Raw genomic sequence first — 26,327 nt, forward strand, 5'->3', positions numbered from 1 at the left:
ATTGTTCACAGCATCTCACAGCCAGTTGCTGTGGCTCACTTGTATTTCCTGTGAAGAAAATACATCCTTTATTTCATTTTCATTCTGCTTTATGATCCTTAGTTCCTGTCATGGAAGATCCTTACATCCCTCCCTCCCAAACACGCAAGGTTTTGCAGATTCCTGTCATCACCCTGCACTCCTTCCTGCTGTACTGGGACTGGTTTCCCATTCTCCTGTGCTGGTGTAAGTCAGAAGTAGTACAGTGAAGTCTGCAGAGGCTGTACAGGAAGAGAATATGTGTGGTGTGGTTTATTAATGCAAGCTCTGGTGTACCCCTGCAATTTGGCCCTAAGTCTAACACAAGACATTTCCTTATGTTACATCTAAAGCTGTTTGGTGCCTTTAGTAACAGAGCAATAAACCAGGGATCTTTTCTCTTCTGTCCAGAGGGAAAAGAAAACAGGGACTTGAATGCTAAATTCAGTTTTCAGCTTTGTCAAGATATCGTTTCTGGTTTAAAGTTTTCTGAGCTTTGGTTTTAGAAGCATTCAAATTTATGTCTCATAAGTCCATGCTCACCCAGAAATTCAGTGAAGTCAGGGGAAAACTGGTCTCTGAACAGCTGTTAGTTTGGTTTTGAGTGCTTCAGAGGATCTTATTAAAATAATAAATTTCCATAGGAACTGCTACTGCAGCATTTTTTATTTTTTTTTTCTTCCCCAAGAGGAAAGTTATGCAAGGCCCTGGATGATATCAGCACATCTGGACAGCTCAGAGGCTGGGGGGTTTAGTGGAGGTAGATGATAAACAGCAAAGAAACTCACAGTTTTCTCAGCCTGGGGCAAGTGGTGGGATCCTGGAGAGAGAACTACAAACTGTGCCAGCACCAGGAGGGCCCTGCAAGGCTCTTTGCTATCCAAAAGGGCGCTGTGTTTGGCAGCCACCACCGACAGCAAACAGCTGCTGATTGCCGCAGTGGGAAGTGCAAGGCCAAGCAAATTCGTTCATGATTCCAGCACTAAACACTCACCAATAGCTACAGTTTGTATTTTTGCTCTTGGGGATCTCTGCAGGGAAGGTTTGTTCCCCCTCTTGCCTAAGTAAGAAATATTGCACAACAGGCAGGTGCTGGATGCCTTGGAGCAAGTTCCGCTCAGTCCTGCTGATAGGAAATCCACAGGATGTGCATGCAGGTGTAAGGGAGCCTGCAGCAGCTCTTGCGCCTCACAGCTACCACAGTGACATCCTTTCAGTGCCTTCAGATGCAAGCCAGGGCAGCAGCCACTTGCATTTTAGCTTAGACACTTGCAGCTCATAACCACAACTCCCATATCAGGTCCACAAGCCTTCAGGACACGACTGGTGGTGCAGGGAGGGCCTCTCTGGCCTGCTGCTAAAAACAGACCTGCTCGTTCAGGAGAAAGTGTTGCACAGTTTAAAAAAAATATTGCTTTCATTTAAGTTTCTGCACATATCTTCATGATATAACTGTTTTTCAATAGAGCCACATCTTAAAAATATTAATGGACAATCCATGTCTTCAAATGTAATTAGAAGCACTGATACAAAACTGCCTCTGTTCAGAAAGTTCCTGTGCTTGGCTAAACTTTCAGGGGCTGGTCATTACTCTCAGGAGTAGAGTTGCTTAAATCACGTTGCTTCATAATCTTCAGCAAGAGAAAAATCAATGCTGGAGTGCTTTGCTTGTGTAACAACACATTTTAGTGAGGCTGGAGTGTCTCTTCAATGAGATAATATCAGGCAGTTAAAATATGTAGAGAGAGCCTCCTGAATTCATTATGAATCGATTTTTATCCTTTTAATATTCTTGATTACAAAGGAGTTCCTGTATAACACATTGGTCTTTTTCTTTGGCAGTTCACCCAGAGCAGGCTGGTGGTGGGAATTCCAGCAGGAACAGGCTGTTGATGAGCTCTGCATAAACTGAGCCACATAAACTCAACATTAAAGTATCTGCAGATAGGCTGAAGAAGAGAGCAGAAGGAAGTGCCTAGTAGCCCTTACAATGACAAAAATAAGAACTCGTTATCAGTCTTTCTCAGGTGTTCTGGCCTGAGTGAAAGGGAGCTGGCTTCTCTCATACCAGCTGTGGTTTTCCAGACAGCTTTCCAGGGATAAAGTGATTTGACAGGATTTAGTTAAATAAACAGTTTCATTTACTACCTTGCAAGGCATGAAGAGTTTAGTACCGAGTGATGATAAATCATGGTCTCTCTTTAAAGGATTAACCACATGGGCTGTGGCAGCATGTGTTAGGTCTCCTCAGTCTGGACTGTCTCTGGAAAAGCACAAGTTTTGGGGGGTTTTGTCTTTTTCCAGCAGGATAACCTGTACCTGTAGGCTGAGCCCACACTCTACAGCTATGCCTGCCCCAGGTCATTTTTCCAGTGCAGTGGCATCATTCACCAGCCACATCTTCTTGCAAACTATCCTTCACAAATCCACCAGGGAAAGGACATAAATAGGCCTGACCTCCTGTTCTGCTTTTCATGGGCCACTGTAACTCTACTCTGCCTCAGCCCAATGAACTAACCAGAGCTTAGGAGGCTTATTCTGCTCGATTTTTTTTTGACAAATTGAGTACACTCTGAAAATTAGTACCTGATGTATGCATGGCTTGCATGTGCTGTATTTGACTGTCTTAGTTTGCTTATTTATAGATCATTAAATACAAAAATAGATTAAAGCCTTTGTATGCTAGAAAATATGTTTTGGATGGGGCTGATAAGCATCTTTTCATATGCTATTTTAATAGCAGTAAATACGTAGACATATGCGAAAACCAAGCGTTCCAATGGAAAATGTTTCAACAACAGATGCTGAACACTATTAAAGCAGGTTTTATGCTTAAAATCATGATTAAAATTATTTGAAGTTCCTAATATACTGATAATACCATTATTCTTCTCTGAGACTTCTAGATATTTTTGTGTCACTTGAACTGCAAAAGTATCTGTTTATTTGATAAATAATTTGTTGTATTTTCTTCTCTTCTCCCAGCTGCCCCTTTTTACACCCAGCCATATCCTCCCTCTCCTTGACCTGGGCTATCATCCCGTAGCTTTGCATTTGCTGCACAGAAACCCCCTTGCCCTGAGCTCTCAGTGCGGCTGAGAATCCTCCCAAAGGCTCTGCTTCTCCTCAGGAGGTGAGCTGCCACAGGGACCTGCATCCATCAGTGTGCTGTCATAGGCAATGGTGTTAGATAAAGTGTCCAGCTGGAAGGGGAGGAATGCTGCTTTTCCCATCATAAAATGCCACCCACTCCAGGGGCTGAATTGTGTCTAAGGCCCATTTGTGCTGATGTTTTCTATCATAGCAGTGCTCTTGCAGGATGCAGGTGGAGGAAGCATTTTGAGGCTTGGGGCTGTCCTGCACTCACAGGCATTTCTCAGAAAAGACCCCAAACCTGGGAAATTATACATGCGCTCCTCAAAACATGATGTTTGATCCGGGATCAGCTCTTTGCACAGGAAGCAGTGTTCTTCTCTGCAGTTATCCCCAAGTGAAAGTTGTTACTCATGCAAAGCTGTCACTTCCTCGGTCAATTTAATGCAGCAGAAATGATGACAACTCATGCAAGCATTCTTCCTGGCACATGGAATTTTTTCTGAGTAAGAAATAGCGATGCATCATTTTGGGGCTCTAACCTTTGGAAACTGCTCATGCACTCCACTCTTAATAAGCAGGCTCGGGAGGTTTTCCCCACCTCTATCTTAACATAAAGAAAATGTTTAAAACAGCCTTTTTGTTCTCAGTGATCCATAAAGAAGCATATTTTCAAATTTGTGCCCATGTTAGATTATTTATATCATTCCAATTAGTCTCTCCATGGAATTTGTTAACATGTTGTTGGCTATTTTCATCCTCCACATGAAGATGAATCTACTGGGTATCGCAGTGCTCAGATATTATGAGATTTTTTGATGAAAGACTTAAATTGCATCTGAGAAATACGAATTAGAGGGTCTAATGTCCCCCCAGAGGTTTAATTCAATACACAAAAGGAGCTGATCACTCCCTGCTGAGGTCATTACACGGGAATATTTTTTCTAGCAAACAGAGTAATTGGGACTAGTGGAGATTGTTTCCCCTGCCCCTCTCAAGAAAAAAGGATGGGTCAATTTTGGCTGCCTTCAAAGGTTCATAAGTTTTGTGAGTGATCATGCCTGAGATGAATTTTGTTGCTGTTGTTGTTTCTATAAGGAACAAAGAACTCGTGAGAACCGGAATTCATGCACAGGTATTGCTTGACATGGCGGCCTCCTCTTTTCCCCATTACAACATGGCACTGCAGGAAACCTCTGAGATCCAGGGCCCCAGAAACCTGGGTACCCAAACCTGGGTGCCAACGCCACCTCCTTTCACTATGAAACCCTTTGGAATGCAAAACACCCTCACAACATGTTCTGGGACAGTGAGAAGGAGGGTGCTCCTCCCAGAGGTTGCCCATGTCCTGGGTGCCTGGAGGAGTTCATGGCCAGGGTAGCTGGCTGCCACGGGACAGCATCATGGAGCTGATCCCACCCCATCTGCTGTCCCCTGTGACTGCTCTGTGGATATCTGAACTTAAGGGCTGGGCAGTGCAAGGCAGATCCAGCAAAGTCCCCACATACCCATTTAATTCCAGGATAAACAAACATGTGCTGAGGTCACCCCCAAGTTATGGCAGCGTGGGAGCCAGAGGGATGTCAGCAGGTCAGGCCGCAGGGTCAGGGAAGATGATCCCACTGCAGTCCCTGGTACAGCACCATTAACCCCAGCAGCTCCTGGGCAGTTAAAATTTAAACCCTTGCATAAGTGGTTTGCTGAACTGGTGCCAGAAGGACCAATGTCTTGCAGGACTGAGCCCATTAATTCTCACTCTCTGAGAAGTAGCAGGGGGAACAGATGAGCCAGAAAACTGAACAGCTTTGGACTGTTTGATCCAACTAGAAGGGAAAATTCCAAAGTTGAGGAAACCTCATAGGCTTTGTATAAAAAGACAAAGGGACTTCAGGGCTTTCATGCCACAGCCATGTTTGAGGCTGTGGCAACTACAGCTTTGCATGGATGCAGGATATTTTTGCACAGCAAAATAAGCCAAGACATTTTTCATCATGCCAATTTGTAGGCACAAATTAGGTGTATCACTGGTGTGAAATTCATCCTCTTATTTCTAACTTGAGAAAAACTTTCCTAACGCTAATTTTTTTTCCTCAATCTCCTACTGAAGAACAAAGCACTCAGGAGAACAGGCATCCAGGAGACACACTCACTCCCTGAGTGCCACTAAACTTCTTTAATGGATACAGATGATAACAAGTATACTAAAAACAGTAAAAAAATTATGACTCAAACAGAATTAATGTACTTGCAAAACAAGGCTCTCCACCACATGAGTTTCTCCCAGTGGGGAGAGGCTGTGAGAACAAACAGGTGACACTTTTTAGTCACATCACTTAACTGCACGCCTGGAAAGCTCTCGGAGCTGCTGCTGGTGGGGATGATGCTGTGAGACCCTCTGCAGAACATAAACATTGTGCTTCAGCAAAGCCTTTCACTATGGTGTAGATGGAACCATTATTTTTCCCCAGGGTTTTAGGCACTGGATTCTTTCAGGAGCCATTTAATTATTTTCGTTTTATTTCTGCTCAATCTGTATAGGAAAGCTTAGTAAAAGGACTGTTCATTTTGACAAGATTCCTCAGGGAAACCTCAAGACAAAATAGCAGTAATTTCTTCCACATATAACTCACCAAGAAAAGTAGCAGTGGAAATAAAGGGGTAATAACAGAAAGGGGAAGATTATCTTTTAAAAGCAATTGCTTAATACTAATGCACAGTGAATATATTTAATGTCTTAAATATTGGTTTACTTGGGGAAGACATGAGGAAATGTCAGGAGCAAAGAGACTCTTAGACCTAAAATGAAATTAAAATTGGCAAGTGTAAGAGGAGAGGGGAGGTAGGGGGAACGAAAATCCCACAAGTGGGAGTCCCATGGTCCTGATGAAGACTTGATGGCTGTATCCCAGCTGTGTGTTTCCTGCTGCTCGGTCTGCCAAGGCACCTGCTGACCTGCTGGCCTTGCTGGCTTCCTTTCTCCTTAGAGGGAGACAGCTGAGGCAGAGACCTACAGATAAACACACAGGTCTGTCCCTGGTGTGAACTTGCTTGCAGGGAGGGGACAAGTCATGAAGTCCTGTTCCCCCTAACATGTGAGATCTTTATTTCCTCTGCTCTGAAATGTCCAACATTGCTGATCCCCAGGCTCTTGACCCAACCCTACCTTTCTTCCCATCCTCTGGTACACTCCTGACTGATGACACCTTCTTTTTTCCAAGAGCAAGGACACAGGCATTTCAGGGCTCTGCCTGCCACTGGCAGTCCCTTCCTTGCAGGAGTGTCCCCATGCCCCTGCTGAGAGCTTGGTGTTACTGCCTGGGGAACTTGACCTGCCAAGCCTGGGAGATGCTGCCTTCCAGAAGAGAGGGGAAACCCAATCCATCAGTTATCAGTATCTTTTCTGATTACAGATCTTTCCTCATGCCTCCACAACCAAGGCATAATCTATGTTCTTAAACTGATTAGGAGACCACAATGCTCAAGGCCTGCAAAACAGCACAATATTTTCTCACCTGTACCTGTTCTGAACCTTCTGGGCCCTGAACCTTCAAACCCACACTCAACTCTGCAGAATTTTAGTTTAGTAGCAATGAGTTGCCCCTTGGACTTCATGGGCACCTGGCTTTAGGATTGATGTGGTAACCATTCCCCCAGTCCATTACACTGCTTGCAGCGGGTCAAGCACATAAATCATGGCAGGTTTCAGGCTTGGACTTTAGGATGTAACTGTGCCCTAGAAAATGTGTTGAAAATACTCAGTTGGATCCAGCTGTAAGCTGAGGATATTGGTGGCACTGAGTGCCTGGAGGGCAGGCATGGCTCAGTGTCCAGCACATATCCCTGCAGGTAGATTCATCCTTCCCTCACACCAGGCAACCAGCCAGACACTGGGATCTTAAAAGCAAACTCCCTTCCCATAAATTCATATGTCTATAAATTTTACAGCCATTTTACAGCATTAGGACTCTCTGCTCTATCTTCTGTTTAATTGGAACCAAAGAGGCTCATTCAATAAATTCTCTGTCAGCTCAGAAGTTGTGATTGAGCCATGGAGAAAGTTATCCAAATATTGACATAAGACTGAAAGGAATGGGGAACATCACATATTAAACTCATATTGGCTATGTATCCTCATTTGCCTTCTATCTTTGTAACAACTCATGTGTCTCACTTAAGCTTCTAGCTTCAGGTCTTTGCTGCTTCTTTATTCTTTGCCAGATTGAATAATTTTTTCCTTTGCCCCTCCCTAAAAAAGAAAAAAAAAAAGGAAAAAAAAAGAAAAAAAGAAGAAAAAAAAAAAGAAAAAAAAAGAAAAATACCCCACCCTTGTTTGAGATTTAATAGCTGGGTTTTCCAAGCTACCATCACTTATACTTCTTTCTAATCATGAGCAGGCTACTCTTTTGTTGCTAAAAGCTGATTTATTTCTTATTACCTACTCTTTTATTTTAGTGTGAGAAGCCCTGAAGAGCTTAAAGAGAGCCTCTTGAAGGAGAGACAGCAGCCATTTAGACTGTATGGCAATTTTTGTGACGGTTGCTCCTACAGATGACCCTGGCACAACAGATAGACACATGGATGTCTATCTGAGGCTCAGCTGAGGCTCCTGGTGCTTGGCCAGCAGGGCCATGTTTTTGCCATAATAACAGTGCCTTTGAAGAATTAAATTGCAGAGTTGGAATGACTTAGAGCACATGCTGATCCCAGAGTTATAATGACTGACTGGACTACTGGAGCTGTGTTTGGGCATTAAGGTATTAGGTCTTCCATATTTGATATTAATTCTCTTCATAGGGTTGTTCTCTCTAATTTTTTACAAGGCAGAACTCTTGGGAAAGGCAAAAATGAAAGCAATTATGAGAGAAACACATATTGTACAGAAAGAAAAGCCTGAGGCATGATTGCTTTTACAGCAGGCAGCTGCAGGATCCCATACATAACCAACAGCAATACAAAACTGCCTTCCTCGTGGTGCAGCAGATGTGATCAGCAAAGACTTGGAGGGACACTCAGGAATTTGGTGGGTATCAAGCAGACCTGGGGATGTTCTTTTACAGTTGTTGTGGCCATATCCCTCAGGCTCACACTGGGTCAAGAATGCACAAATTTCTGCTGAACAGAAGAGAGAAAAGCAAGTGGAGAGATACCAGAACTTGTCTTCCTCGCCTTATACAAACACTGTCTGAGAAAGATCCACTTTGAAATTATAGGAAAATTGATGGGAAATGGGAACAAGGAGGTAGGAAATGGTACTCTCTTAGCTGGAGACAGTCCTTGACAAAGAAGAGTCAAGGCAGGTTACTTCCACATCCCAAAGCAGCTGCAATCCTGAGCCTGCCCATCATTGCTTTTCCCAAAATCTTGCCCCATGCACAGACAACTTAGCTCTCTATGAACCCAAACTGAACTGGATTGATGCACTTCTAGTGCTCAAATCACTACCACAAGTATTAGAGGTCTGACTTGATGTTTATCACAAATAGATATTAAATATGAGACTGAGTGTAAAGCAAGCAGTCTGAGTCTAAAGCAGTCTAAAATCAGTCTGAGCACAAGAGTAATTCTTGCTACACATTGTGGCAGAAAGATCTGCTCATGTGAGCCCCAGTCCTGCTCCTTCCTCTGTGAGGCCACTGTGCCAATGAAAAATTCACCTACCCAGAGGCAGCAGCTTTCTTGCTGCCCCCTTCCATAGTCTGTCTCTCTCCTTAAGAGCTCCTCTCACAACCCACACGGCTCTCTGGCTGCTAAGCCCAGTTTATACCCCATTTCCAATCTATGAGTGTTTTCACACTGATGGGCATCTGCTCCAGGCTTCTTGTCTTATCTAGATCCTCAACCCATCAGCTCTGGGGCAATTCCTCACCTAGCTGTTCACATCTTCCATGAGACCAGGTAACAATGGTGTTCTCCTTCCCTTATTCTTTATCCTCTCCCTCGCCTTGCATCCTTCCTGACATAGCTGACTCCATATGGTGCTTCTCAAACTGGAAATCTGGTCTCTTCAGTGTCTGGATTATCCCTGAAATGACTGGAGAAGAGGAGGCTCTACAGACTCCTTTTGGCTCGCATAGAACAAAAGGACAACTTTCTCCTTTTCCTCCTGCCGATTTTTAAAATAGAGCTATTAGTTTTCTGCATTGTTATTCTGCCTGACTTAATGAGCCATTCCCCTCAAACACTTCACATTAACGTGTTTATGTATTTGCTTGCCTGGCTGGGTTCTTTAATAGCATGCCTTTGGTTCAGGTGCTCCCAGCAGAGGCTGCTCTGCCAGGCTGCAGGAGCTCTCCATTCACTGCAGCTGTGGCTCCAAATTATGCTCTGTGACTGACTGACTCCTTTTGGGGCAATTGCTCAACAGTAATAAGGAATTTGATAAATTTGATCTTTTTCAATGGGACCCATTCACACTGTGCCTTAGAGAGATGAATCAGTCTTATTCTTAGCAGGTTTTTTTCTGCAGTTTTAGCTGAAGGTCCTAGCAGGAGGATTATTTAAGAATAGTCTAGATTAAGATATCCTGCTAACTTGAATGTGGCTAGGAAGGCTGATGCAGGGAGTATCAATAGGTTTGGGGGATTACCGTAAAAGTAAATCCATTTTAATTTTAAACAAGTTTGGCAAGCCAGTGCCATCCTTGCCAGAAAAGGGATGTCTGATCTGGCTGATAGACTCTGGTGAAGCCAGTGTCCAGTGTCAGGCTCATTCTTTTGACAGCTGTTAGAAGATCTACACCCCCAGGGCTTTTCTTCTCTCTTTTGCCTTTGTGCTGGGTAAACTCGAGTTCTGACTGATGCAGCAGCCACAAGGAGGCAAGCAGTGAGAGCAAGCCTATCTACCATTCCTACATTGTGGAAAGCTTCCTGTGAAATTGGATTAGCTCTTAAATGTTGTGTGACAGAGCTTTATGTTCTAGGTTTTGTAAATGTTCTCAAGGAAAAAGGAAAAAAAAAATCACTCCTCAAACTCTCTATCGTTTGGGGACAATTATAGTATTGCCAGATTAATTATAGTGTTTCTACAATGCTCTCCTCTGATTCTACTGTTAGAACACAGCAGAAATCAGAGTCTGTTTTGACCTTTATTCAGAGCCTCCTGTTAAAGTGACTTTCACAACAGAACTCAATTTGTCACATTTTATTTGTACTTTAATTTTATTATTAACAGATTAATGAAGCTGGTAATGGGTTTCCCAATGCTCCCTTTGGAAATGTGAACTGTGTCCCTTCCTTACATCAATCTGCTGTCAGCAGATGAAGTGCCTTTGCAAAATGCTATTAACTGTTACCAGAAGCAATTAGTCAAAATAGCAAGTCAGCTTCAAAAGGAGAGACTCCAGATTCCCTCAGTGTGTTAGGAAAAGCGCATTAGTAGGATTTAATCTCTCCAGCAGCCACAAGCTTTAGGCCCTGCAGTAGGTGTCTGGGTAAATGACACATAGAAATGTGAACCTATCAGACTTTAATTTGCTTGAAGGAGCAATGCCAGGTTAAAAAAAAAATAGAAAAAAAAAATCACTTTCCAGTGTCATTAACAGCAATCCCCACAGAGCCAGAAATGCCCATCCTCTGTTGTAAGACACTGTCTCTGTGCCAGCGTTAAAAATCCATGAGTGAAATCCTGGCCTTCCCAAAGGCAGTAGGAACTGCTTGTGACAATGCTGAGGCCAGGCTTTGGCTTCTTTGTCCTAATTTTCTGGCCCAAACAAATATTTGAAAAGTATTTCCCATCACCTTCCCAAGCATCAAATTTCAACCCCTTCTCAGAGAGCTCTCTTTTTTTATGCTGGGCCAGAAAGTCACAAGACGATTGGTGGTGAGACACACACAACCTCCAGCTCCACTTCCCCCCTGGGAAGTGATGGCTTGGCATCATCATTACTCCAACAGCTTTATTGTCTGGTCAGTATTCCACAAGGAGGGCAGCCCTGCACATGGCAGAGGGGTTGGAATGAGATGGCCTCTAAAGTCCAAAACAACAACTAAATAAACCATTTAGTGCAGTACAACCCATTCCAACCCAAGGCATGGCATGATTTGCTGGGCCTGACAAAACTGTGTTACTGTGCACGTACAGAACATGAGGTGTGCTCAGTAGATGGTCCCCAGCAGGAGGAGGTAAGAGGCTGAGCCCTTTTGAGGAACAAGGCAGCACTGGGTAAAAGGCAGCAGTCCCCAGCTCCCTTATCCCTGCCCCAGATGAACTGGCAGGGAGGAATGTGGGGGAGGTGAAGCATCTGGTTTAATGTCCTACATGCCTAGCGAAGTCTCAAGCATGTGCTGTGGTATTCCTACTGCTTCCCAGACTGGACATACCAACAATTGCCCCCCTCCTCTTTCAAATGTTGGAAAACAATGCTATCCATCACTATTTCCAGTGCATTTCTAAATACAGGTGTATTGCATATATGGGTCCAATTAAAAGGAGAAGGTCATGAAAACAACAGCAATTCCACTGATACTGAAAATGAAAAAGATTATCCATTTGTCCTCAGGAATGGGCAGTGAGGTTTCTGTTTCTATGCAGAAGGTTAATATTTTTCATGTCATTTGGCTCTAATTCCTTCAAACCCAGTCCCAGCTCCTTTGGGTGGTTGCAGTGGCCCTGATGGCTGCCTGAGCTGGATCAGGGGCAAACTCTGGGCTCAGCTCACATGCCTCTCAGAGCCCTGCCATATGCCAGCACTCCCACACTGGGGGTTTTTTTGGAGGCAAAGAACGACTCAGCACCGGGCCTTGAGGAGATTTTTCCTCAAAGAAAACATAAACAGCTGAACCCCACCCAGGGACTTGGACAAACTACAGTCTGGATAAAAATGACCACCCTTTATTTTGCCAAGACCTCATTGATTAAAAATATGCAGATCCAATGATTTTGCTGAGTGTTTGCAGAGTGTGCTCCTGCTGGGTATTCTTTCCTCCACTGCCTTCAAGTGAGTAATCACAGTGCATAAGGTTAAAAGGGCTTCTTTTCCCTTCCAAGTGCAGAAGGATACAAGAAGAGTTAGAAGTCTAGGACAATAAAAGAAAGTCTGGCACAGTCCACTCTAAGATGTAAGAGCAGCACGTCCTATCTTCTTTGATAGGAGCTTCATGACAACAAAACACTGTCCTTTGGTCCCTCAGTCAGCTCTTTCCACTGATTGGTGGAAGAGCTTCTTGAAAAAATACAATGCATTCTTCAAACATTCCCATAAAAATGGCCTTCTGACTATCCAAACACATTGTCTGTCCTCTTAGATCAAGCATGGCTCTTACACTTAAACATAAGGATTAAAAGGCATCCATTAAAAGGAGAGTTTAAAATTCTATTTTAAAAAAAGCTCAGAAGCTTAAAAGACTAATTATTTGTGTAATCTTCAAGATCAAACGTTGCTGAAATAAAGACTTTAACTCCTTTATCAGATAAAACCTGTGTGCAAAGATTGCAAGGGGAGAAGAGACTATTAAGATAATCTAGTTTGACCTCATGACCTCAGGTTTTGGCATCTCATGGGCACAGGACCCTTTCAGTTGGTCATGTAGCTATATGGAAAATTGAATAAAACCACGGAGGATGCAGCAGACTACATAAACTTGAAAAAAACAGACCACAGGTGTTCATGTTTCTTTAATTTTTGTGTTTGTAGGCAAGGCTCAGTGCTTAAAGGGATAGTTCCAAGTCCTCTGCTGACACAGTTGGTGCAGGTCTTGCTGAAGCTCACGGGTGTCATTTTCCATCAGATGAGAATCTGGCCTGAGATGTTCACAACTGTAAGGGAGAACTAAGTACGTACAAAAGTGCAAATACCTAGAAAGGGCAAATTGCAGAAATCTTCGGGTAAACTACATTCCCAAAGTCTCTCTCCATTTTTCTTCTTTTTTGTCTTTCTACTTTTTATGACAAGAGCTTAGGATTATGTTCATTGTGCCAGTTTTCAGCAGGACAGGAGGGAGAAGCTGGGACACACTTCTTTGTGTGTGTCTTTTCTAATCTGTTAGAGCTGTCTGATGTCTTCATATCTAATACATTCGGGACCTTTGATCTGAGTTGGAGGATGTCTCAAGAAGGAGTGATGATTCACAGGAAAACAGGATATCCACAGGGGAGCCAGTTGCTCAGTCCAGCAGCATTAATCAGCATTAGATGTGTAAGCTCTTGCTCTGAAGCACTGTAAATAAGAAAAGCGTCACAGATCATTATAGGTGTGGGAATAAACAAAGAGAGAAACACAATTTAAACCTCTAAGTGTCAAAAATGCTTTCTGAACCACCCACTTGATTTTTTGGTGGAGCAAAACTGTCTGGTGTCCAGATGAAAACATGACTTCTGTTTTGCAAAGAGGCACTGTTTCAACACTTGCTTCTGTTCTGGCACCTAGACTGTTTTTGCAAACCAGGGACACACCTAACACTGGGTAACAGGTCTGAAATACAAGAGCTGCCTTCCTGTGCCCAGACAGCCCAACAGTCTGGTTACAGTGCCATGCTCTCCCTGGCTTGCTCTGTCTTGGTTTATCTTTCCCTCTTTCTTCTCTCCTGGCCTCCTTTCAGCCAGTGAGTGCCTGCAGCTGGCCTGGCCAGAGCACAGGAGCTTGGAGCAGCTCCTGGGAGGGAGGTGTAATTAACAGAGCTGTCCTTTCACCCAGGGACCTGAGGGACACCAACCTCCCTTGCTGTGTAATCCCTGGCTGATGAGGAGGGAGCTGGTGCTGCACTAGAGGATGCTGACTGCATCTTGCTGGCACCTCTTGGTGGCAGAGAGTGCCACCACTGTGGTGTTGGTAGCTGAGTGTAGAAGGAATGGGCAGCACCATCTCTTCCTCCTCATGCTCACGTGTTCAGGATGAAGCCCTTGTGGTTGGGTTGTACAAAGGGTGTGATCACTCTGGACACAGTGTTCCTGAAGGATACTACTTTGTTAGATCCTGTGGAGGACAGCTGGGTGCCAGAAGGGCAGCTGCTCAGGCTGGGGAATGTTTGAGCATTAGCAGAATCAGGGGATGTAGTAATGTTCTGTTCAAACAGGGAATTTTGGCTTCTTGTCAAAATTATTTCTGATTAGTCAAAAATTTCTGTCAAAACATGCCTTTTAATCCTTCATTTTGACTTGATTTGCCTTGATCATAAGGGATGGGAAGGGTTAAGTCACAAGATAATGGCTTTCCACTCAAGTGCTTCAGGTCTGGGTAGGTCCTGTTCACAGAATCATGTTTGAGTTGAAAGGGACCTTTCAAAGGTCATCTATTCCAACCCTCCTGCAATGAGGCAAACTCCTTTTGCAAAATCTGCTCCTGCATGAGGCCCAGCACTGAGCAAAATCCCTACAGGTGCACCTTGTCCTGGTGCTCCTGGGAGGTGGGTGGATGTTCTCAGTGGTGCTCCCTCCATGCTGTGTCCCTCACTGCAAGTTCATGTCCAGGGAGTGTCCAGGGATCATTCTTGCCTTCCACAGGCACTCTGTGAAAAATCCCTCATGAAAGTGGGGCTGCAACAGGGATGGAGAGCTGTGCCAACAAGTGGGCTCTGAAGTCACTTCCATATCTGGATCTGGAGCAGGAAGATGATGGGATGGCAAAGGGCTCTTAGCAGTCAGTGGTTTTAATGGAGAGCTTATTATTCATGATATGAAATGGAACTGTCACCTGTGTCACATGCTCTCTTTCTCAGAAGGAGGAATCCAGCCCTGAGGTACTTAGGTACCAACATCAAAACACCTCAGACCTGAATGACCTGAAAATGGAACTTCTGAAGCCCAAAGGGATGTTGTAACTGCCTGAACTCAACAAAAAGAGGAAATGCTGGGGGCATTTGACTTTATAAACAGCCTTCAGCTGGCCCATTTCCAGCACAAATGCCTCATGCATGGTAATGGATTTCAAATACACTAAAGAGCACAGCCACAAAACCAAACAAGCCTTAACATTTGACCTTATTGGGGAAAACAAGCCTACAATTACCAAAGAAAACTAAGCATGCCTAGCTAATTGACTCATCTCAGAACTCCAAGTTTTGTTTCCATGACTGAACCATTGGAATGTAAAGCCTTGCCATCTTTCAGCTAGCATGGTTTCCTTAGATCTCATGGACTATCTGAAAATCACCAGTCACCTCCTAACATTGTGAGTAGTCTGTTCAGTATAAAGAGGAGAAATGTACAAACATAAATGGCAATTACACCTTTTTTTTTGTTTTTCTTTCCTGATTTAACATTCCTGGAACAAAACATGAACATCAAATCAATGAATTACAGGCTGTTACACCCTTATTGCTGTATGCTCATCCACCCATGAACATTCCATATAAAATTACCTAATAATCAATTTGAAGTACTTTAAAGTAGCTTGTTTTCATCCTAAGTCAGTAACAGAATCAGCAGTCCAGTGTCTAGAATTAAGACAGGGGTCTTATCCTCAAAGATGTAAGCCAGAAATGGTGTTAAGTCTTTGGTGTTTTAGGTATCATTTATAATGACATCTGTAGGTGCTGAGACTCCTTACAGGAAACAGAAATTTCCCTAAGACATGGGAAGACAATTCTAGCCATGTTTTTTATAGTCATCCATAATGTAACATTCACAACTAGAGACTGGCCAGAAGTCATCTAAGACGGGTGGCACTTTCTGCTCCCATGAATAACAGGAAAGCAAGGAAAGGAGGAGATGGTCATACAGGTCTGAGAGGATCTTTCCAGAGCGATGAAGCAGTGGCCCATCAGATAAGTCAGCTAAAGGTATCTTGAGTGAGCACTCTCACTTGTGTATTGTTTGGTTTCCATGGCTCTTGGCAAGTCACTCATGCTAAAACTGAGGATTTAAAAATTTGTTTTGATGAAACTGTCCCAGTGTTACACACATGTTTGAAGGGCAGTTTACAGGTTTAAACTACAATGTTTATGAAAGCTTAGTGAGGATTATCTTGCAAAAAATGAGGACTTCTGGAGTAAGTTATATAGTGACAAATTAATTTTATATTCTGTTTAACCACATGTCAGTAAACTCAAGGCAAGAAAAAATCTGTTAAGAAGCCATACAGAATGTTTAGCCAAGTGTAAGGCATGGGGTGTCTGTTTCATGGTACATCTCTGGCTTTGAGGTGGTCCATATTGTGTTCAGCCTATGTAGGTTGTCTGAGATGAAATGCATGTGATGGGCACTTGAATTTATATGCAAAACACTGCTGTCAGACTTTCTGGCAGGGGACTGGCTGATATGGACCAACTGTGGGCTGCTCAAGCCTCAGGGCATAATTTACAGCAACCTGAAGCTCAGCAAATTACTTGAGAAAGAAAGGGACAAAGATGTGTACAGCAGCAGTAACCAAAGCAGGGCAGAGCATCCCTGCACCTACAAAGTGCTTTATTTCAGCTGGGGTCCAGAAGGTGGGAGTTGCATCTGGAGATGCAATGCTACAGGTCAAGAGATCTGAGGCCAGGTATATTGTCCATATCTGTTTCTGGTTTAGTTTTTGACCCAAGAAATGACAGGTAGGCCATGCTGTAGCTTATTAAAGCCCCAATGGGAACACAGGCACATTTAATAGAGTTCATGTTCCAAACCCATGATTATTGTTATTATATGGACATGCTGCCTCCAAAACCATGTACCCATGTCACCAGCAAATATCATGTATTGCAAAGAGAAACCAAGTAAGGTCTAAGATGAAAGAGCTACAGGCCACTGGCCACCAATTCTTTTCCTAGTGAGGGCTTTTGGCAGATCACAGGGAAGCATCTGCACAGATCCCACAGAAGCTGAGTGTCTGTACTCTGGCTGTATTTGTAGCCAGCCTTTAGCTGGCACCTGCTTGCACCCTCCTGCTGGGAATAGGTTGTGAGAAGATGCCAGAGTGTGCCTGGGTACACTGAGGGGCAAAACTTGTTCTGGCCCTTTGATGTTTAAACAGCTGTGCTGGATTTGCCAGAGGGTGTCCGACAGAGATCCCTGAGTAAACAGGGCAGTGTTATTTATTCCAATTCAGCTGTGATAATTCACACCATCTGAAGAGCAGCCTAATACTGTACTGGCAAGTTTCTGAGATATTTGCTACTGCTTTGAACAGAAGGATCCTTGGGGCAAGGCGAATGTGATTCCCCCATCACTGATGACTCTGGACAAGACAGTAAAAGTTACAACACAATTTAAAACAAAAGGAATTAATTCAGAATGAAAATGTAATTGCTAAGGCAGCAGTCACAGGCTTGTGCTCATGCAGGACACCCATGTGTGCTGACATATTTATAGATGTTGATTCCAGGCACTAACAGATGGGATGTACAGAGTTTAACCTTCTCTCAGGTCTCGTGACACTCCAAATGTTTCTTCTTGTTGCACAAGCTGTAGAGGCAACTCAAAGAATATCCATTTGGAAACACCCTAGAGGGAAGGGAAACTGTAATTTTCAGGACCACAGTCTTCTACAAAACTGTGATTTCCTACAGCCTTGATGTGAACATTAGATATATCTGCAACTACCTGCTAATAGTAGAGTTTCTGCTTCAAATGTGGCTAATCTGCTTTGTCTGGATAAGTGATGATTCAGTATTTGTCCTCAGATCTCTTGACCTGCAGCTTTACATCCTCAGAAGCAACTCCCATCTTCTGGGAGTTCTTCTCCATCTCAAGGCTCAATCAGTGCCTACTCTCTTGGTCCTTTCTCCCTGTTGTCCTAAAATGAACTTACCAAGTGACACATCTTAATGTTCCTCTTTATGACATATCTGTTGTCATGTCATTCTTACTCTTCAAGATATGCTTCCATCTCTTGCCCTTGGCATCTTCAAAACACCTAGAACAGAAAAGACAGATGCAGATCACCTGATTCACCAGGCTGAATTTTCCATTAAATTGGAGACTTCCTGGAATTAATCCTGAGCAGAATGCGAGCACACCACAAATTGCTCATCAAGTAAATATTTAAGATGTGTATACAGTAAATCTCTAGAGTTTAGTAAAATCAAGACTCAGGGGCATGTGCAACAGCAATTCCTTACCCACTGCTGCCTTCTAAAACTCAGGAAAATGATAATAAGTTGTGATGGCATTCAAAATTTGGGGGATAGTTTTACTTTGCTGTAAAGCTATCTGATTCTGTCATCTTTTTTTGCTCATGCTTTAGACAAATATGCTCAAATTAATTACAATAGTTCTACTTTGCTGGTAGATGACCATTTCAAAGGAGCTAAAGCTAATACAAAATTTCTTGAGTTCATTAACTACAAACTGTCACCAGATTCTACTGGAAAAAGCTTCAGGCTCTTAAAGCACATGTCACACGGCAATGTTTTGGTTCTAGCTTTGGCTGGTTGGGGTAATTTCACATAGGTAAAAATGATAATGGTACAAGACACGTTGACACCACTACTACACTTATAAAAAGAACATACAAATGCACAGTGACACTCCACACAGGGCTTGCACGTAAGACACTCACAAATCTGAAGTCCAGCGCTGCGGGGAGCTGAGGACTCTTAACTCTCATCAGGTTCAATGTGAGTTGAGAGTGCTTGGTGATTCGGGGGCTGGGGCCCTCAGTGAGGCTCTGCACAGCCCTGTCAGAGACAGGAGTAATTTCCCCTTTCCAGTGTGTGTGCTCCTAATGGCTAGATTAGTACAATTGCCTGATAATCACGAGTAATAGAAATGGCTTTCTGCTACCAAAGTGCTCTTTCTGGAAGTTAATAAAGCTCATTCAACATCGCCTACAGTTTTACAACACGCTGTAATGGAATAATGTAATGAGTACAATGTGAGTACTGTACAAAAGCTGGTGTAAAGTTAAAAATGGATCTAGGGTACTGCTGCTTTTGAATATGAGCAGTGCAAGGTATGAATTAGCTCCTTGAGATGGATACAGGAGTTAATCTGTGAACAATGTGGCCCAGCTCACATTCAAATTCGCTCCCTTTTTTTTTTTTTCCAGATTTGCTTCCTGTCCTTTTCTTCCAGTTGTTTTTTTATATGTTCATCCTTGTTAATTCCAAAAAAGTGATTGTGCTTTTAATTTACACCTTCCAGTTTCCTACTGGAATTTGGTTATTAAAGGGGTTATAAAAACTTCTGTAAAAATGTGATAAAAGGACACAGCAGGAAACCAACTGTACTTAAAAATTGTAGCATGAATCCCAAGTCAATTTGAAACTTCTAGAAATGTGTAGCCCTGTAACTTGTCAGACGTGTCTCCTGCCATTGTTGGAACGCCCAAACACTTCAGAGATAATTTAACATTGTTTTCACTATGCGCAAACAGAGGAGTATTAAATTTCATTATTCTGGGATCCATCCATGTTTTGTATGCCCAGTATGACAGGTTTGTTGCTAAAACAGCACATTAACTGTATGTGTAAAGCCTCTAGTCCCTTCTTCTTTCCCTGCATGAGTAAGACAGACTTGTACTTAGGGAGAAAATGGCTTTGTCTACCTGTAAATGAAGATCTCCTGAAACACAGTCTCCTGAGAGGTTGATGGTAATCGGTTATGCCAAGCCCTCATTACAGTAGTGGCATTTTCAGCAACGGCATGACGGATTTTGCAATTAACACACAAAGAAGTATTCCTTTCTTGTGTAACAACATTTTAATATCAGTAAAAAGTGGTTTTATAGTTCAAGATTACAAATAAAAAAATATTTCATTGTGACCCTTTTGCGATTTGTCCTCAGGCAAGTCTTCAAATTCTAGTTAGGAAAGAAACACAAGGTGGATGGATGCTCGCTCTACGGAAAGCTGAGGGACTCCCTCCCCACTGTGCAATTGCCACATGTTTTGAATGGAAGATTTTACTCCAAGTAAAGCCCAATGAGTTACTCTCCCTCCCATGGCAGGTGAAATCTCAGGGGCTTTTACCAACACCAGATCCTTTAAAGCTGAACCAGCTGGAAGGGCATGGAAGGGCACTGAAAGGAATGAGTCAAGCACCTCTCTAGCTACTGGACTGCATCAAGAAGGCACAACATAAGCAATGGTAAAGTCAGTAAACAAAATTTTACTGTAATATTTTGTAACACAGATACTGTATTTCTCTTTGAAGTGTAAAGCTACCGTCTTACACAAGAAAGATGGACAGACCCTTTTCCAAGACTAATATGGATACAATAAATATGGAGTTTTACATACTAGATCTGTACACAGAAACTTTGTCCCACAGCCATACAAATTTACATTTAACAGTGCAACATATAATTTAATCCTTTATTTATCTGACATAGGATGTTTACTTACTAAACACAAGCAACTACCTGGTTTTAATATACATATTTTATATATATATATTTTATATATATATATTCAACAATCTGTACAGGTTTCTAAACATAAAACTCCAAAAAGGCACAATCGTCTATACAACATGTACAAAAATGGCTGGAGCTGACAAGAAACAACAATTATTGGTCAAGAGTTCATGATTGCACGAAGATTAGTAATGGGTTTGTGTCAGAAAAATGTGCTTTAAGTAAAGGAAGGTTTGCAAAGAAACCTGCAAGTGTTATAAAAAAAACCCAAAAAACTCTAAAAGTAAAAACACAATGAAAAACAAAAACTAGGTTGCTATTACAAGTCTATCCTCATCGTCACTGCTGCCATCACTAAACTGCACCGTGTTTTGCCGCTGGGGCGGGGCGGCCGGCCTGGGTACCTGTCTGTCCGGGGTGACAGTTCGGTGGACTGGGGACTTGCTTAACGTGTTGGGATTCACCTTGGAGCGGGGCTCTGCTGGGGCAGCCCTCTTCAACTGGAGGGCAGGGAGGTCACGCTTTGGCTTGCTGGGGTTGGCGAGGTCAGTCTTTTCAGGATCAGCTTTCCCGGGACCAGCGGGGTTGGTCACGGGGTTGGGCTCGGGATGGCTCTTCCCGCCGTACCGCTGGCCACCAGCCACCGCCTGAGGAGAAGCATCGCGGCTGGCCTCAGCCGTGGGGAAGCCGACAGGAGCGGGCTCCAGCTGGACCTCGCTGGCTTTGGAGCCCACGGTGGGTGCCTCGGAGGCTCCGTGCCCGTCGGCACTGGCAGGGCTGATGGAGGGGATGAGGGTGGGCAGGGCGATGTTCAGGATCTGCAGGCCGGGAAGGGGTCCCTGCGGGCTGGGGTTGGTGCCCTGCGGGGCCGCACCAGCTGTCAGCACCTGGAGGCCCACGGCGTTGAGGGTGATTCCCGGGGGGTGCATCTGCGGGGCGATATTGGTGTTTGCCAGGCCCAGGATGTTCACTGTCTCCATGCCCAGTGGCGGCAGAGGCTGCAGGTTGGGCGTGCCGAGCCCCTGAATGCCCGGCACGCTCACCTGGCCGATGGGAATGCACGGCACCACGCTGTTCACCTCAGCGACTCCCACGGGATTCGCGGTGGTGCCGGGGGCCGTGCCGCCGGTCTCGCCAAGGGCGCTGGTAGTTCTGTGAATCACGCTCATGGCTGGGATAGTGAGCTGCACCGGCCCCGCCTGGATGGGAACGAAGGTGGAGTAGGTGGCCAGGCCGGCAGGGACCACCTGGATGCCCCCGATGGGCACCGTGCCGTAGGGAGTCTTGGCTTGCCGCTGCGAGTGCAGGGGCAGGTGGCTGAAGAGGTGAGTCTGGGGAGCTCTCGGCTCGGCAGCCGGCTTCTCCTCCGGGATTTCGCTGTAGGGTGACGGTGCTGTCGGTGTCAGCATGCTGGGGTCTGCCAGCGAGGACGGGGAGCTGATGGAGGGCGTGCTCTGGGAGAGAACAACACATGAGTGTTAATGTGGCAGCCACCATGCCTTTCAGCAACATGAAAACGAGGGAGCTGGGAGTGCTTCCCATGCCCCCTTTTCAGAAAGAACAACAACAAATGGTTCATAGTATATAGTGTTCAGCTTAAACAATGAACTGATTTCCTTCCTTTCTTTTTCCACCTGCTTCCTCACCCACTAATTGCATTTTCCTTTCCTAATTATCCTTGCTTAATTTCTCTCAGACGCTAGTGCTCAAAAACATTGCTGAGTATCTTTTGCATGTGTGTTTTAAGTGGTGAGAAGGCTTTGGAGAACTGTTTTACGTGGAAATCACCTCAGGCAAGATGGTTAAATAAGCATAAGCTGGCATTTTTGATGCACTAGGTTCCTCTCCTGAAGGCATTACAGCCTCCAGCATGCAGAGGCAGCATCGCGGCACATTTGTGCTTCTAGTGTGACAGACAGGGTGTGCAATGACAGGAGATGGCTGACAAGTACAGCTCCTGTAGAAGTGGGGGTGATGGGTGGATACTGGAGTGAGATGTGGGATCCACATCCCATTGCTGCCTCAGCTCACTGTGATTTATTTGGTGCACACACCTGGATTTATAATCCTATTTTTATCCTCCTTTTTCTTCTCTTACAGCCTACTGCTGACTAAGGCTTGCAGCTCCTTTCCTAGAACCTTCTAAAACGAGTATTCTGATTGCAATTGCAATCTCATGGTTATCTTTTTGTTTTTGGCACACTCATCACACACACGCACACCGGTGCAAATTTACTTAGTTTTTACAGTCCTAACTCTCAAAAATTCCCTAGAGCAGGCAAAAAACTCAAAATCAGAGAGAAATGCTTTTGAAATCTGCTTGTAGAAAATGTATTAGCAAAGAGAGATTATGATTAACTGGCTATGCAGTGCCATCCTGTCTAAATGAGAAGATGGATGTGAGAAAGAAGTCAACATCTTTCTCAGAACTGACACCTCACAAGAGATCCTGATGAACTGGTATGGATGCTTTTGAAGGAATGTACAACAGCCTTCCTGAGCTTTGCGGACTCCTTTTCTCTAATGCAAGATCTGGGATTCACAGTCATTCACAATAGGAACAGACTGTGGATTAACCACTGGAGACACAAGGCTGATGCTTCTTTTGGTCTAGGAAAGGAAAAGAAAATCTGGCAATTGCTTCCTCATATTATTTACATGTCTTCCTTTTTTTTTTTTTTAAATATATTAATGCAGACAATTATTAGTACTATATAAATCTGTATTTTTAATTGCATGAATATTTACTTGAAGCTTCAGTGGCTCTATTTAACGAGGGAGTACACTCAGTTAAATGTCCTTCTGGTATCCACTAGCAGCAATGGAACCTAAACTCCAAATACTAGGATACTTCCCATTTTAAGGCAGGCATATACAGTTATCAGAGACCACTTCATTTTATTCTCTGTCACACTACAAACTCGCTCCAATTAACATTTGCCACATGAACTCACAGTTCCTACAAGCCAGGATGAACCTGTGCCAAACAATACAATGCAGCAATAATTTTTACTGTTTCTCCATGTCAACAGTTTGCTACCTTAAACTGTATAAAAAATAAATCTAGTAGAGTAAATTTATAAGTTTTCAACGAAAAAAGCTACTAAGTACTTAAAACAGATTGAAATTTTTACTTTTTATGGTTTTGAAAATTTTCTGCTACTTTTTTTCAGTAACTGCATACAGTTAGGTTTAGGCTTGGACTCGATGATCTCAAGATTTTTTCCAACCTAAATGATTAATTCTTTCTATACAATATTTCTAAATACTGCATTCATCATGGAGAAGGCAGTGCCTTGATTACCCTTTTAACTAAACTATTGTGCATTTTTTGAGCATTGCTCTGAAAAGCCTGAATGCCTTCATGGTCTGTAGCAAGAATTAAAAATTCCAGAAACTGTCTTTAGGGTCAGTCTGGTAAGTGACTTGAACCACCCCCATCACAGTCCATTAAAGCCATTGCTGAATTGGAAAAGGCTCAGCACCTGCCACTTCTCTCTGTGATTTCATGGGCACAGCTAAAAAAGAAACTGCCAGAATTACTGAATGCTCCCACAGACCTGCACACAGACTGACCTCATCTTTCTGTACACTGCTTTGAAAATCCACATGTCTAACATGTGCATGGGCAAAACACATCCTTTTCCAATTAAAATCTTCTTTCGGCTTGGACAAAAGCTGAGAGCACTGGGAACTCAGGTCTCAGCCCTGTGTTCTTCTCTCCTTTTGTTATTGTGCAAGGGCAATCTCCTAGTTTCCTTGAACATCTGGTGCTCTTTCTAATTCTACTACTAAGCATATTTGGAGATTAGATAAACAACTGCACCTTTTTTTTTTTAGTGAAAAGGCAAAAAACTTTGGGACTAGATTAATTTCCCTTTGGAATTACCAATTATTGTATCATCACATTTCAGAGTGAAATGATTGCTGAATTCTATCACTTTCCCCTGAAAACATAACAACCACTGTATGTTCATTCCATGCATTAGTTATTTCCTTCTGACTTGTAATACAATCTACCAGCTCCAAACATCAGCTGAAATGACCATATTACAATTAAACCTTTCAGGAAGATTACAATCAAATTTAAGTATTAGAAAAGCAATGCTCCTACAACATCCTTGTGTCTACAGTCCTATATATTTGTGCTTGGACTAATTTTAACTCTTCTGAAAGACTCATCACCAAGAATTCTAAGAATGAAGGGAAAGGCAAACATTTTGTTCTTTGAAAAATCTCCAAGAAGATTTTTTTTAGAAGGAGGACTTAAAATCCTACTCTCTCCCTGGTTTCAGACACTCCTACCTTTGTATGAGCTGCAGTTGATATTAAGGAGAGGCCCAAGGCTGTATGTGGATCAGGGTAATCCACGGACATCTGGCGACCTGGAGATGCAGGAGCAATGTCCGTCAGTGCCGCATCAGCACCGCAGGGACCCACTCCTCTCTCCTGGGCTTTGTCCTTGTGTGCTTCCTGATGGGTGGACTCTGCTGGCGACCTGGAGGTCCTGCTGACCGACTGCACTGTGCTAAGGACAGTCATCTTGGTCAGCAGTGCTTTTGGGAGGCCATCCATGGAGTCCGTGTGAGCCCCGGTGAAGCAGTCTGGAAGCCTGATGTCGTCGTCGGTGCTGGCGGCATCCTGCAGGCCGTGGCGAGAGGGCTGGTGCTGGGGGCTGGCTGTCACCGAGGGCGTTGTGGATAGCACTGACTCAGCCTGGCTGTCTTCATCATCGTCCTCGTTGTCATTCTCATCTTCATCGCCACCATCAGACTCCTCCACGTCATATCCTGACCGGTCATAGCCAAATCTTTGCTTCTCACCTGCAAAAGTGGAAGGAGAAGTTAAGGCAATGAAGGCCCTGGACTGACTGGGAAGGAAGCAGGAGAGAACAACTAAAACCACCAAAAAACCACATGACACATGTATTTTCCACTCACACCCCCCACTGCATCAAAGCAACAGGATAGACTTAAATTTTGGTTTTTATTTTCTGGCTTACATATTTAACTGTACAGCTACACAATCTTTCATCTTCTGCTTCTATGTTGTTTTTAACCTTCTGGATTTGGCTGTTTTCCTTCATGCCACTTGTAACCATTTGCTCAAAGTCACCCTTCACTCTTCTGCTTGGGGAGCAGTGAGCAGATTCCCAGTTCATTAGGTTCCCAGTGCTGACATGAGGGGCTGGTCTGTCAACCTCAGCGGTGGGATATTTCTCTGGCTGGCTCTGACTCATAAGTGGGTGTCCTTATACCTAATGTGAATCATGGCTGCACAGGTTTTTGAAGGATGCAAACAGAAAGACTGGAGGCTGTTAGTCAAGAATCTGTCTTGTTAACAGGCAAAAGAGACCAAAATTAGACCCTAGTAGATTTCTTCACTTCACTAATGTTTTGAAGGGTTTATTAAAAAATTACCTGGGATGTCCTAGGAGCCAAGAAAGCATTAATTGTATCAAAACTTACCTATGAATCTTTGTTTGCATAAAGAAGCCCTCCTTACAGCCAAACCTCTGTCTAGGGGTAAATTCTCTACAAAACACAGTTATACTGCAGCTTTTCACCTTCTTTTGTATCTGACTTGGAAAGAGTTGTCTTTAGTAAAGCGACAGAAAATCCCATCTGCTCTGTCTGATTTCAAGCCAGACTGTCTGGGATCATATTTTACAAAAGACAAAATGCTTTGAATACATTAATATTTTGTATTTGATTAAATGTCTGTCTCTTGAGCTGTCCAAAAAAACATATCTGCATAAAAATTATTTGGCTCTGTAAAACCAAAGATGTCTGGTTAGATAAAATCTGAGAGTTACACAGCAACTTACCATCAAAATGAACATTTCTGAAAAAAATCAGACTGTTACAAGAATTTGAATATACTGCCCATACTTTAGGCTGCTAAGTTACCAAAACCAAAACAAACATTTTGAACTCCAGATGAAATAAATGGGTTTAACTGAGCTACCTTTCAGTAAGTTACCCACTACTATAAGCCTTTATGGTTT

General features: G+C 43.5%; 1 protein-coding gene across 1 annotated transcript in view; it reads right to left on the reverse strand.

Annotated features, from left to right (window-relative positions):
- Positions 1-17,776: 17,776 nt before the first annotated feature.
- Positions 17,777-26,327, reverse strand: part of HIVEP1 (HIVEP zinc finger 1) — a 119,306-nt gene continuing 110,755 nt past the window's right edge. The window contains exons 7-9 of the mRNA XM_058813762.1: positions 24,626-25,143; positions 20,785-21,774; positions 17,777-17,878 (exon numbers count right to left, since the gene is read on the reverse strand). Of these exons, the coding sequence (XP_058669745.1) occupies positions 17,870-17,878; positions 20,785-21,774; positions 24,626-25,143 (1,517 nt within the window). The 3' untranslated portion in view covers positions 17,777-17,869. The remainder of the gene's footprint in view (positions 17,879-20,784; positions 21,775-24,625; positions 25,144-26,327) is intronic.

Source organism: Ammospiza caudacuta, chromosome 1 (assembly GCF_027887145.1).
Source record: "Ammospiza caudacuta isolate bAmmCau1 chromosome 1, bAmmCau1.pri, whole genome shotgun sequence".
Taxonomy (NCBI): Eukaryota; Metazoa; Chordata; class Aves; order Passeriformes; family Passerellidae; genus Ammospiza; species Ammospiza caudacuta.